Source organism: Lepidochelys kempii, chromosome 1, assembly GCF_965140265.1.
Source record: "Lepidochelys kempii isolate rLepKem1 chromosome 1, rLepKem1.hap2, whole genome shotgun sequence".
Taxonomy (NCBI): Eukaryota; Metazoa; Chordata; order Testudines; family Cheloniidae; genus Lepidochelys; species Lepidochelys kempii.
In genome coordinates this window covers 241,607,295-241,621,296 of record NC_133256.1, presented here as the reverse complement: position 1 = coordinate 241,621,296, position 14,002 = coordinate 241,607,295, and the positions used below count along the sequence as shown (strand labels likewise).

The 14,002-nt window shown below is 43.3% G+C and overlaps 1 protein-coding gene across 11 annotated transcripts in view; it reads left to right on the top strand.

The window, feature by feature from the left end:
- The first annotated feature begins 373 nt into the window (after positions 1 to 373).
- The window catches only part of WNK1 (WNK lysine deficient protein kinase 1), a 171,004-nt gene continuing 157,375 nt past the window's right edge, over positions 374 to 14,002 (top strand). For 4 of the 11 annotated variants that reach the window (XM_073320396.1, XM_073320378.1, XM_073320387.1 and 1 more), the window contains exon 1: positions 377 to 1,968. In XM_073320396.1, the coding sequence (XP_073176497.1) occupies positions 1,192 to 1,968 (777 nt within the window). In that variant the 5' untranslated portion in view covers positions 377 to 1,191. Of the gene's footprint in view, positions 1,969 to 14,002 lie in introns of all 11 variants that reach the window. The other 7 variants (XM_073320417.1, XM_073320403.1, XM_073320411.1 and 4 more) reach the window with 4 other exon arrangements.

The following is a 14,002-nucleotide window of genomic DNA, read 5'->3' as shown; positions in this document are numbered from 1 at the left end:
AGCATTCAATCTATTAAAGCATATAATTTATATTGCATTGTAGCCCTGAGTCGACTGAGTATGATGAGAGATTCCTTTCTTCTCCGAGAATTAATCCATATGTAATGATTCCCTCCCCTCTCTTCCTGCCCTGCCCCAGTCAGCACAGCTTCTACCACAGTATTGTGTGAGGAGCAGCCAGGCTCGAGCTGTAAGTAGCCCGCAAGAAGGAAACTACAATTCCCGTGATGCCGTGCATCAGCGCAGTGCGCGATGGGAGTTGTAGGTTAACTGCGTTTCTGTTCCCTCAGAGGAGGGATGAAAAAACTACCATTCCCAGGAAGCGCGGCGCTATAGCGCAGGCGCAGAACGGGGTCGGAGGAGGGGGCGTGCTCCACGGGGCTGTCTATGTCTGTCGGTTTCGGGCGCTAGTCGCCATTTAGCGCGGAGAATTAGCCGGGCCGGGCGCAGCGGCTCCTCCCCTCTACCCTCGCGAGGGAGACACCCGGGTTCTCCGGGCCGGGGCCTTGTGCAGGAGGAGGCGGCGGCTGCGGCAGCTTCGCGGGCGGCCCCGGTGAGAGACCCGCGAGGGGGGTTTCCGGCTCGCTGTGAGGCGCCGGCAGGCAGCGAGGGGGCCGGCCCCGCGGCGAGCGGTTACTTCCTACCGGGAGGAGGCCGAGGTCGCCATGGGCGCCGTGTGAGGCGAGAGCTCCCCCGAGTGACCGGGCCGCGCTTCTCCCCCCAGGCGGGGCGTGCCGGGCCTGCCCTCCCCTCTCGCGGCAGGGGTGTGCGGGGCCTGCGCCCCCGGCGCAGTCGCTTCCCGGCCTGGGCCTGCCCCGCTTCCTAGCCCGGGGGGGCCGGTCGCTTTTCCTCTCCGAGAGCAGCTGGGCTGTCCCGCTCCGGGCGGCCAGCGGCTGCTCCCGGCCCAGCACCTGCCTCGGGCTCCTCTCGACTTCTCCCCCCTAGTCCCGTGTCCTGGCCCCGCTGCTGTCGCTCCATGTCGGCCCCGCTGCACGGCTCCCCGCGGCAGGATGGATGTGGACGCTAAGCAGGGACCCACCCCGCCGCTGGCTCAGCCGCCGCCGCCAAGCCCCGCTGTGAGGAGCCCTTGGGACCCTCCTCTGTTGCAGCCGCAGCCGGACGCGCTCCCTGCTCAGTGACACTTCCCACCCCGCATCCTCTCAGCAGCGCTACCCCGAGCCCCGCAGCACCATGTCGGAGGGCGCCGTAGGGAGCAGCAGCCTGGCCCCCCGCTTCCTGGCTCCCCCGCCGCCTCCGCCCAAGAACGGCTCTAGCTCGGACAGCTCCGTGGGGGAGAAGCTAGGAGCCGTCGCTGACCATGATGGCTCGGGGGCCGGAGGAGCAGGCGGCGAGGTGGGAGGCGGGGGCCGGAGCGAGGAATACCGGCGCCGCCGCCACACCATGGACAAGGACAGTCGTGGGGCTGCAGCCACCGAGCACCGCTTCTTCCGCCGTAGCGTGATCTGCGACTCCAATGCTACAGCTCTGGAGCTGCCTAGCTTGCAGCCCGCAGCACCCCCGGCCGTCGCCACTCCCGGGAGTATCACCCCGCTGCTGGGCTCCCCTCCTGAGCCTGCTAGCCAGACCTCCTGCATCTCTGTCACCCACGTCCCCCTGCTACTGTTGCAGCAGCCGTCTCTGTCGCTTCCCCCCGAGGAACAACCCATTCAGGAGCCCGCTGCAGCAGAGGACACCGCCCCGCTACTGCCCAAAGGAGAGGCAGAGGAAGCCACCCCCCAACTCCCTATTAGCACGGTAGGCAGCGCGGCCACCGCCAGCCGGGAGCTCCAGGAGGGGCGGAACCGACAACAAGAGGATATCGAGGAGCTGGAGACCAAGGCGGTGGGCTTCTCTCTTGACGGCCGCTTCCTCAAATTCGATATTGAGATTGGAAGAGGCTCCTTCAAAACAGTCTACAAGGGGTTGGACACCGAGACTACGGTGGAAGTTGCCTGGTGTGAACTACAGGTAAAAGAGGTGCAAATTCCCCAAGCACAGTCACTCCCCTGCTGCCAGCCTCAAGAGAAGGGTAGGATCCTCAGATGACAGGTCAGCTGTCCTTAGGGATGGGGGACACAGTTTTCCCTAGGTGCCACCCAGCCAACCATTCCTTGAATGGAGGGAGCAACTCCTCCCATGAGCTAGGCTGCCTGTTTGATTCCCTAAAGGCCTCTTCGCCCTTATGAGGTTGTCCAAGTGCTGAGTCTTCAGAATCAGTAACCTCTTTGAGTTTGCTGGAGCACTTAGCCTTCATGTCTTCTAAAGGTAATTTGGAGTGTTGCACAAAACCCTTTACCTGAGGGAGTCCAGATAAAGGGGTTCAAGCTATAAAATTAGCATTCACACTTGTTGAAGTCTAGTTCAAGTCTACCTCCAGCTAAAATATTTTTTTTCAGAGGATTGGCATTTTACATTAATTTAAGAGAAATGTATATGGTAGGGGAAACACTTGCATGTGTAGCTTACGTCATTTTACAGGAGATACTCAAGAAATATGCTAGCAAAGTGCACATAATACAGAGGTAAACCAACCAATGTAAAATTAAATTTGAGCTGGTAGTGTACTATGAATCAATCCCCAGTAGTTCAGCCTAAGTCCCATGGCTGCCTGTTGATACACTGGGAAGTAAATGCTTGCCTTTTGTAAAATTGTGAAGGCTAAAATTCAATCTTTCCAGGTAACTATCTGGTTAAACTGGTACAAAGACGTTGCCGTACCTGCCAGCTCTTCACTTCGACAGAGCTAAGGTTGTGCTGAACCCCAGTCTCATGATGGCAACAGCAGCAACTTCAGCTCCATGGCGAGTTGGAGCATGTATAACTGAATGAGAGGTTGCTGTGCAACAAGGTTAAGGGGGAGGGTAGAGCTTGGCCTACCAGTTACAAATATCTGAAATAGGGGGAATGGAGAGTCTCTGCTCTTGAAAAATTGGAGGGGGCAGAAGAAAGGCAGCAGTGGAAAATAATCTTCCCCATTGCTTCTGAGGGATCAAGTGCATGATCTCAGTGCTCTTTCCTGAATGGCTGCAGTATCTCATGTGCCAAAATTCTTTCTCCTCCACAGAGCAACTTACCTACTGTCACAGTAAAACTGAAAAATGACTGAGACCACTCTCAGCTTGTATTTGTAGCATGCATTCTGAAAGCAAATGACATCTCTGCCAGTGTTCTGGGTAGCTATGCATCACCACATACCTAATAGGTTTGTGATAATAGCTTTGCAAGTTTTTTTTTCTTTTTCTTTTCTCTTAAACAAATCATAAGACCTAGCAGTGTACTCAGGGTATTGTTGTTGTTAGTCCTGTCTGTGTTTAATAGTTGATGCCCAGTCAGATGCTAGGCGCTACTTAACGCACCACTCAGACTGCGCATTGAAAATTTATCTGTTTTCTGTATGCAGTCTGATGTAATTTTGATTTGAAATCCTAACCTTATTCGCTGTTTAAAAGGCTCTTTGAGTTACTCTCAGATTCATCTTAATATTCAGGTATTGTTTATTGTCCTGAAATGATTGTCAGCTTGGTAGTGATAATTTCTGACTTCAGCAGATGATATGACAGTCAGAATGTACTAATGGTTTTGGGGTACTACAGGAACAAATTGGCTAATAGAAACATCACATACTTTTTATTTACAAATAAGTCTGTTTATAAAACAGACTTAACAGATTTTGAAGTTAAACTTTCTTTTATCAGACACTTCAGAAATAACATAATTGTTGGAATAACAATGTAAAACAGGGGGAAGAAAATCTTTACAGAGTAAGAAAAGGGTGATAGCCCTCCAGCAAAACCGAACTGGAGTTCATGAGTGGTTTGTAGATTACATTATTACTTATATTTCACAGTTTGCAGTTTGAGTACCAATTGTGTGATAACTCCACAGGGTGAGTGACAAAGGTACAGGGCGTGAACAGAGAACTGTCCTGTAGGCAGTAGAAATAAACTAGCAACTACAGAAATGAGAGCCTGTGATGCATGGTACATAGGATATTTTAAGGCCATGAATCTGCTGATTCCTCACTGCCTTCAGTTTTGACTGGAGAGGGACCCTGTAGTGATACTACATATTAACTTCAGTAATAATTATAGGAGGATGTCATTGCTGTTCTGTCACTTACATTGAAGTTTTCTTGGTCTGCTCACTTCACTCAGACTCAACTGTATGGCTTTGCAAGGATGAACTGACGCTTTATAAGGATCTACTGATTCAAGGAGTGTTGCAGAGAGGAGGAATTAGTGAACTCTATGCCAACCTCAGGTGGATTAATTTCTTTTGTGAGCACAAATGAGCTCTGATTCTTTTAGGTCTGTCTTGACTTTGTGACCAATTTATGTTTAAACTTTTCATCATTTTGGTGCTTTGAAAAGTATTATTTGAAAATACAGTAGCTACCTCTTGTCTATAGTTGAACCTAGTAAAGTTGGGGAAGAAATTCAAAGAATTAAATCTTACTTTTTCTTTTGAAAAGAACTCTGTCCAAAATGTTCAGTTTATTTCTAGATCTCAACACTAGCACTGCTATGTAATTTGGGAGCTGAAAGAGCATTCTAGACATAGGAGAGGTGATGAGCATGGCAGGTGTTCCTTTAGTTCAGGAGGTTTTTTTTTGTATCCAGTGCTACCACAATAAGTCACATCTGAACTTGGTAAGAATTTACTTAAGCATAGCGTGTAGCCACAGACACCGTTTTCTGGCTGACGCTCGTTTGCATGATATAGCAGCCTAACCTGGTGTAAGTAAAACTTGCTATATACATGGTATCGCACAATTTGAAAAGATGATAGAGGAATAAAACATCACAATTCTTATTTGGAAGGCACATGATGGGGGACAAACTGCAAATGCAGTGTATGGAAGCCTACCAAAACTTCTATATGTATTTAACTTATAGTCTTTTGAGTATACATTTAATGCCTAAGTTATCTGAAACATCTTTGCTGATAGGAAAGGCTAAACTGCCAATCTTTTTACTGTTTATCAAAATTGTTAAATATTTTTCATCATGAAGTGTTCAAATTATATAGTACTGAGGACACTCCTGCTAGAGCATTCAAGGATTTGGTGTATTACGCAGGCAAGCCTAGAATGGACTTGGCAGTAGAATGTCTGTTTAACTGTGGGGTTTCTAACTGGATGACACATCTGTCTTTGACTCTAAACTAGGAACCAGGTAGGGAGATCAAGGGTAAAATTTTTGGGAGTGTCTCATTTTTCAAAAGGAATGTAGATACTTAAATCCATTTTGAAAAATTACTTATTTTCCCAAGTCACTTTGGAAAATCTCACCATGTCTTTCAGAAGACTGGATGACTGCATGGTGGTGTACCTTGTGTTTGTCAGGCTGAGAATTGTAGCATAAATGGAAAAGTAAACTTATTTTTAGTTCTCCAAAAGCTACAGATGTGTAGCTTAATGGCAGTTCTCCCTTTTTTCAGGTAGGAAACGTGGGTGAAATTTCTGTTTTTTCTTTCCTTATACAGGGAAGTGGGAATCTGTGATCTGGAGGCTCTTGTAGTGATTCAATGGTAGACCACTATGCAGCCTTGTAGCATATTTTGGCTTTGCTCCAAATGCTTGGTTCTCACTTCTGTTATTCTTCTTCCACTGGTTACATGGGTTGAAGTGCATCTTCCATTGTCATAATTGGATGTGTCACAACCTCTTTCTAGATGCAGTTAGGGTCAGCACTCTAATAGGCTTCATGATATAGATGGCAAGCACAAAATCAGTTAAATATCTCCTTGTGAATGGAATGGCAGTAATTGAAAGAGGGGAAAATAGCTGTGTGTAACTCGTAACATGGCTGGTTAATCTGATAGTTAAGAATTGTTTTTCATTTTTGAACAGCCTCTTTTGGTTCAAGTGGCATTGCTACTAGGAGGAATACATGATGCCTTATTCTTGTTACATTAAACTTAACTCTATGTTATTGAGTAACTGTAGGTCAGAGGAAGTCACAGTTGCAGTTGATTATTCATGTAAACTAAGTCTTAGGTGTGGTCTGTGAACGTCCAGGTAAGTCCCTTCTTTCCTCTCATTGAGTCAGTTTTGAGTGGGATTGTGTAGTCTACTTAAGTTCATCAAATAACACAGACCTGCAGCATAACTGGTTTGAACTGAGAATCTTCCGAGTGATGTTGGATTGCTATGGGAATTGATCACTTGTGAAAGAGCACTAATACTGATAAACATGAAAGTGCGGTGGGTGTTAATTTGCCAGTCTGTGCAGACTGGTTCATTCTCATGCTGTTGCTTGGACAGTTTAGGGTCACTGAATGTATTATGAGCGTCCATGATGTTCTGTCCTGAGCCAAATCTGGTGGATTACGGGGTAGGATGCCAGTAAGAGATGGGTTTTAGGTCTTACAGGGCGTGTCTTTCATCTGCTTTCATTGGATCATAGTAGAAGATGATTCTTGGAGAGAAGTTGGTAGGCATTCAGAGCAGATGAACATACCACATGAGTGTGTTGGGTGACCATTTGAGAAAGCAGGACCTGTTTAGTTAGAAAACAGATCTCTTCATTCAACTTGAATTTGTCTCCTTGAGGCTTTTGATTATTTGAACATGCTTTACTTGAATGGTGTCCAACTTCTTTTCAGTCATGACAGTGAGAGGCCATGTTTCAGTCTCATGTTTCAGAATACGGACCACCGAAGCATTGTATATGCTTAGCCTCATCTCCCTACTTAGCAGGATGGTCGGTTTCCAGAAGATGCTCTTAATGAGGTGCCCCACTACTGACTGTGCTTTTGCAATGCTTTCTCAATGCTGCCCATGTTACTGATGCCAAAGGCAAGGTTGATGAAATCACTGACAGTCTTGGGTGGCTGCCCATTAAGGTGCTTGAGCACTCGGTGTTCAGAGTAATCAACTGGAAGAATTTTGCTTTTACTCCAATTAATTTTTGGGCTGACTTTTGCCACTGCGCTTTCCCAGGACTTTAAATGCTGCTACTAGCTTGTCTGTTGATTCAACAGCTAGTGTTGTGTTGGTGAGGTTCTTATCAAGGCATATGTCAAAAGTGCATTTACTAAGTGTCTAATCAAGTGCATAGTCTATGATGACATTGAAATGTTCTGGGGCAGCAAAGCATCTTTGTCAAATTCTCAACCTAATTTGGAAAAAGGCAGTTCTTTTCCCATGTAAAAGAACACAATTTGAGGCGTCTCCATGTGGGAGATGGGACACTACAGAGGACAAGTATGTTGCTCCAAACTGAGGAACTATTCTGGAGATCAAGAATATCCAAAGTTATTGCTTCCAAAATTTGCTATTGATGATATTTATTCTCATGCTTTAGGTTTAAACCAGTCTCTGACTGCTAGAGATGGGGATGAGATTTATATAGGGGGCAGATGATCTCACATCTGCATACTGTGGGTTTCTTTCACCTTCATCTGAAGCATCTGATAATGGGTCATTATCAGAAACAGGATACTGGACGTAAATTGACTTTGATCTAGTATGGCAAGTCCTCCGTTACTGTGCCTATCTAGTATTACTTGTGTAGTTTTAACTGGATAGATACAAAAGAAATGAGGTTCACTGTCTAATAGCATTAAAGCACTAGATTTTTTTTTGGCAATCGTGTATAACTTGAGACAATTGCTCAATCAAGTATAGGAAAATGCTGAAGGACCTTACGATGGAGGTAATATACCCACTAAAGTTTAAGTATTGTCTTTTCATAAACTTGAATGCATATAACTGTGTGCAGCACTTATGAATGCAGCATGATCATGTGAAGATACACCACAGAGAGTGCCTAGATTTAACCCTTCCTCGAATAAGTCATTAACTGACTGGCTAGGGATGACTGGGAGGGAAGAGGAGGATCACCAGGACAATCCAAATTGGGTCATCCACCATCCCTGTGGACCTTTTACGTTGTCATCTGATCTAACCCTTAGCCTAGTGCCCCACCAAGTGGTTTTAAGGCATTCCAAGGTGTCTTGCCCAGAATTGTTGAGACGCATGCTCTAAGGGGTGCAAGAAAAGGTACACATTCATGGCATTCTTCATTCAGAACAGAGTGGGCATGCTGTTAAAGAAACATTCTGCAGCTAGCTAAAGATCTCTGGCTCACTCCAGACTGCATTATTGTCAAGGTTTCTTAGAAAATGCTCTTAAAATACTTGGATTTTTTTTTAAGTGATCAAGGATTTTTCAGTAGAAGAAAACTTTGAGAATATTGGGGTGTAGGTGGGAGAGCTCTTATTAGACTTTCATTTGTAAGTTTGGACTGTAACTTAAAATTTCAAGTCTGAGCTTAAGCTTGCATTGATGTGTCTGAGCTTACCTGAAAAGTGGAAATTTAGCAGGCTGCAGAACATATATCCTTATTTTGTAGCCCATCTCCTGGTTAAAATGACCAGGTACTGCTGAGTGACACATAAGAGAACCTGGCATGTTAGCAGGCTTATGCTGGGAGGAAGGAATTGTTGTGGGGGAAAAAGCTAGTAATACTTTCCGTGCAGAAGGAGATATGGTGCCCTCTGCTGCTTGTTTAGTGCTGTTTTAAATGCCTGAACTTGGGATACTAGAGCCATCTAGTGATTCACAGGATAGGCTGCAGCAGTACAAGCTTGTTCCCTCTATTTTACCAGTAAGACTAAAAAGAGGTGGAAGGCCCACCAAGCCTCTTCAATTCTTGGCATGTCTGAGACAGCCAACACAATTTTTCTGTGCTGATTTATGATGTGGAAACTCTAATGGGAATAGTTCAAGAACCAACAGACTTATTTCAACTAGGTCAATGAGCAGTCAACAGACTGTGAAACTTTTAATAACTATCAAATTGAGTGCCTATTCTCCCAGTGCAGGGTAACTCCCATTGACTGTGATGGGAGAATATGGCTCCTTAAGCCACTGATGCAGAAAGGAGAGATTCTGTCTCATGACTTTTCAACTCCCTCTTTATCTAAATGGCTGTACCAGTTCCTACTTTCGCTATACCAGTAGCTGAATATAGGTTGTGAATCTAATCTGCTTCTTTCCCTGCCAGATATACTTTTTTCATTTTTAGTTGTCTGCCTTGTTTCTCCCCCTGAACCCACACAGTGAATGACTGTGAAACGTGCCCATAATCTGTAGTATACCTCTGTTCATTGGTGGTAGAGGGATAGGACCCTTGGTTTTTGAGTGTTTTGGCATAAGTTAGATAGAATAGTTGAGATGGGATGCATTTGGATGACAGACAATACCATGTGTGACAGATGACTGTCGTCTGGTATTGTTAATACAGCTGGTCAGACCAGACAGTCTTGCTTAGCCTTTAAATGTCTACTCAATTGGTATCAGTTACCCATGCTTGCATCTCTTTTTTTTTTTTTTTTTTTTTTTTTTTTGCCGGCTGATCTCTGTTATGGTGTTAACTGCCCTAACAGGAGATGGATCATTTCTGCCTTACTGACTCTTTCTGGTGAGTTGCTTGGACCAATGCATATGAATCTTGAACGATATGAAAACATTGACTATTTCTCTCCTTGTTAAGATGGTGGACACAAACTAGAGCATATGAGTATTACTATTAAAAGATGAAATCCAGGCGATTATCTTAAGGATTTAAACATCTGCATATGCTTATGTAACGTACATCTGTTAATAACAGCTTCTGTGTTACTGCTAGGATTTGGTTAAATGTTACAGAATGTCAGCATTTCTTTATTTTCCAGATGAGTTTTTAGAGTGGCTTTATTTCTTAAAGCCTTGATATATTTCACCAAACAACTATTTTTAGTTTTCTCTCCCCTGGTGCAACTGTTTACAATTTAACTTCAAGACACTGCCCACATTCCTTGGGGTAACAGCAATTTTTTTCTGAATAAACCTGTTTCATCAAGAGTTATGCATATATTGGAAGCATTAGCTTCTAAAATCCTGTAGGTACTCTATGCTGAAATGATCTGTGCTGTTTTCAGTTGGCTTGGACCCACTCAACATCAGATACTTTTAGGCAGGGGAAGGAACCATGAGAAATGATGTCTAACTTGAGTTGAAGGGAGCAGTTGAGACTTACTGAATGCAGACCTCATTCTGTCTCACTGTAGGTTAACTACATCAGAAATACTGGTGGGAAAACTGACTGAATTTATTAGAAATCTCCCATGTTGAGCTTCCAGCAATATTTTTCACTTCAGTATTGCACTCAGGATCTAGGCAAGTAGGGAGCTATTGTGTATAGAGTGGTCGTTGGAGGAAACCTAATGCTGGTCAAATGCAGAAAATAGCATACAATTCACTGGTTTAGTGAGTTGTCAGATTTACCAGAAGCAAGTAGTGTGCTGGAAACTTAACAGCAAAAATTAAAGTAGCTGATGGCAGAGTGAGCTCTAGTTTCCTCTTCGCGCCTTCTTTTTTAGTGAAAAAACCACAAACATCCTTCACTTGCTTATTGATTCAGCTGCTAATCTGAAAATGGCTTGGCCTTTTCTAAGGTGTTTGCATCTGAAAATTTTACTGTGGACACTTGCATTTTTCATCTTGATGGAAACTACAGGCCAATTCAAATTTTATGATGAGATTTTGCTGTTCAGATACATTACAGGCTAAGGGAGCAACTCCTGACAGAAAAGCCCCACTGTCTTATGGGTGAACTTGGAAAATGTAAGGTTATGAGAGAAAACTCAGATAAGAAATCGGGAATGGAATTCAGTATCTTTCTGGCAACTCCTGCAGCAGATCAGGTACTAGATGTATTGGTGTTTCTTCTCCACTGGGTTTTACTGGTGATGTCTAGAAGGGGGTCCTGATGCATGGGCAACTCAGGGCCTCCATATCATTTGCCCAGGCTTGTGCCCTGGAGACGTACACAAAACACTATATTCCCCTTCATCAGAAAAAAAATACATTACTATGGAATTTTTCTAGAGTGAGAGTGGTGAAAGGCCTGGTTCTGGAGTGCAAATGCATTCTAGGACTTGTCTGCACTAAAATTTCTGTGCTTTACATGGCTCAGCTGTAAATTAGTGGTCCCCGTTGTTGATCCCAGGGTAGAAAGGGCTCTGGGTTGGTGTTGCCCTTTGTTGTGTGGACTGGCTCTGGGTTGCTCTATGCAACATGGTGTTTAAAACATCAGTTGCTGCCTGAAGCTTTAAGAGCTGTAGAAATTAATGTTCTAGAAAGAGTGCTCATTTTGAGACTACATTAACGAGTACAAGGGAACTCTTCATGTTTTCCAGCAAGGTCCACATGTGCCAGTTAGCGCAGGACACTCCAGTGAGCACTAAAACTTTCACTCCTCTAGTGTGGGTGAAAACATGGTGTAGATAAGCCCTAAGTCACTTTTTTCATATGGCATTGGACAGGGCAAAACTTAATGACTTGGTATGACAGATGACTTCCTTTATTGTCTATTTGGTAAGTTTTCAGTCTGCTGATCTTTGGAAGCTTCTTCCAAGGGCCTTAAATTGTAAATCTTTACTTGAGGGACTGTCTGGTGATCTTACTGTGTGTAGACCAGGCCTTACATGTGGGCACTATTGTAATGGCCTGTGATTTGAATTTTTCACAAAGCTTCTCAATTTCTAGTATACCAGAGCTAAAATAGTCTTTTTAGACTGCTTACAAAGTAAAGATGCTTTCAACCTTATTTGAGTACAGCAACTCTTGTTTAAAAAAACAAAAAACCACAGCTCTCTGCTTTTTTGGTACCTCTGCCAGATTAGTAACCTTCAAAGTGTCAAGCAGCTTCTATAGTTAAGAGAAGTGTGCTGTAATACTTTCCCAACATATATAAAGACAGACAGGAAGGAATATAAAGTGCCTGTCATGGACCAGGTATAGGCAATATTTAAAATACTGAGTGGGAAGAAAAGAAAACTGGTTCTCTTGCGGCACTCTCAATTTGACTGGCAAAATGACTTATTTTTTAGAGGCTTTAATGCATGTGATGGCACTTGCTTGAAATAGGACAAATGTCCAATCTTATAGCTAATGTTTCATTAAAACTAGGAAAATACATCATTCAAACAAATCTCCTCTTTCCAGCCTGAGACTTTATTTGTCTTAAGCTTGGGGACTCATAGCAGTTGAAGCTCCTTTTATCCAAAGTGTAAAATAGAAGTGAGGTCTGCTGTCCAGATATTAGAGACCTGAAAATAAAACTAGTTATCACCCAGTGCTGCTGACTGTGCAATTCCTCATAAGAAACTTTGAAAGCTGATGAAGCATTTGAAAGAAAGTTGGAGAATTGCAAACAGTTCCACATTTTATATGGTCTTGTCTTTAAAAACAAAAAAAACCCTAACACTTTAAAATGTGTGAACCAGGATGGCATAAATCTGCCAGTAAATGTTCAAATGTGAAAATTGCTAGTCTACATGAAAATAAGTATCTGCTGCTTGTGCTCAAACTTCTAGACTAAAACTTCAATTTCAGATTCTGCTTCTAGCTTCAGTGACTCGCACAGATTTTGATTAAGTCACTTAATCTTGTCGTGCCTGCATTTACCCATATAAAATCAGTCTCAGGCTTATTTGACTCACAAGGCTATTGTGGATTTAATATTTGTGAAAGACTTTGAACATGAGAAGCACTGCAGTTATACATGCACTCACAATTTCCAAAATGTGTGGTACCAGGGTCAGGCAAAGTTAATTAGAATATCTGGTGACTTACTGGATTATCCTGTTAATGTGTTTTGCCTCTGATCACATATTATAGAGCGAGCTGTATGGCTCATCTTTTGCACAAGGTGAGATTTAAAGCAATTATAATTAGATGTTTATGAAGCAGTTTATTTAATTGGGGAGAAAATGAAACACTTAGTCTTGCAGCAATATCCATGTATTGGTTAGTGCTAAATGACTAGAAAATTCGTAGAAAACTGCATGGTGGTTTTGACCTCTCTGAAACCTCTAAAGAGAACATGTTTGGTGTACTGATGAAGGACACAAGTGTTAAATAGAAACTCTTGTAGTTACAATTAAACTACTTAATGTTGCTCCCCCACATTTGGGTCAAGTGGAAAAATGGGGAGACTTTTCCAATCATAGAACAATTTGTACATTGTTTCCTCCAGCCAAATAATGGTACTTGACCTATCCCTTTTCTCTTGACAACTTGGGACAAAACAACTGCGATCTAGTGACTACTGGTTAAGGCACTGATTAACCATTACAGTGTTGCTGAATTTTAATGAACCCGTACATATGCTTGGTTTAAGACTTGGCAAGAAATTCTGGTTGGTGCTAGTAGGTTCCCACACTCCATGCTTCCCTACTTGAAGGGCTTATCTACCCTTAAAATGCTACAGCAGTGCAGCTACACTAGGGCAGTGCTTCAGTGAAGACAGTACTTATGCCGATGGGAGAGGTTCCCTGATTGGCTTATGTAATCCATCTCCCCTAGAGGCAGTAGCTAGGTCAAGGGAAGAATTTTCTAATCTAGCCAGGGCCCTGTTTGGACCTATATTCTTCGATGGCCAGTGACAAATTCTGCAAAGCAGTAGAATTACTTAGTTGTGGGAACTTTAATTTCAACTTGTAAAACTACAGTGGATAACTATTCTGTAGTTATTTGGACAGTAAAACTCACAATTAATATACATACATACACACACACACACATATATTCACATCCCACTTAATAGTAAACTTTCTCAGATTAAATATCAAATTACAATAGTTATCTTGTTATGCTTTTAAAAACTTGTTGAAAATAAGTAACATTCTATTCACTTCAACTTTTTCTAACTTACTGCCAAATTCCAGTTGAAGCTCAAACAATGCGTAATTGCATTGTGGAGGGCAATCACAGTGGACAAGGAAGATTTAGAAATAGGGGAGGGAACTAAGTGAGTGGCTTTTGTCTGCTGGATTGATGGTGGTGTAGGGCTTTTTGTCTCTTGGGATGGGAATAGAATCTGAATATGAGGGATTTCAGCTTGTGTTTTGGGGGGAGGGAGTTAGATGACAGTGTTTTTTTTAATGTGCAGAAAGATTTCCCCCCCCTTCACCCTCTTTTGCATGAATCCCCTCCTTACTTTCTGTGATG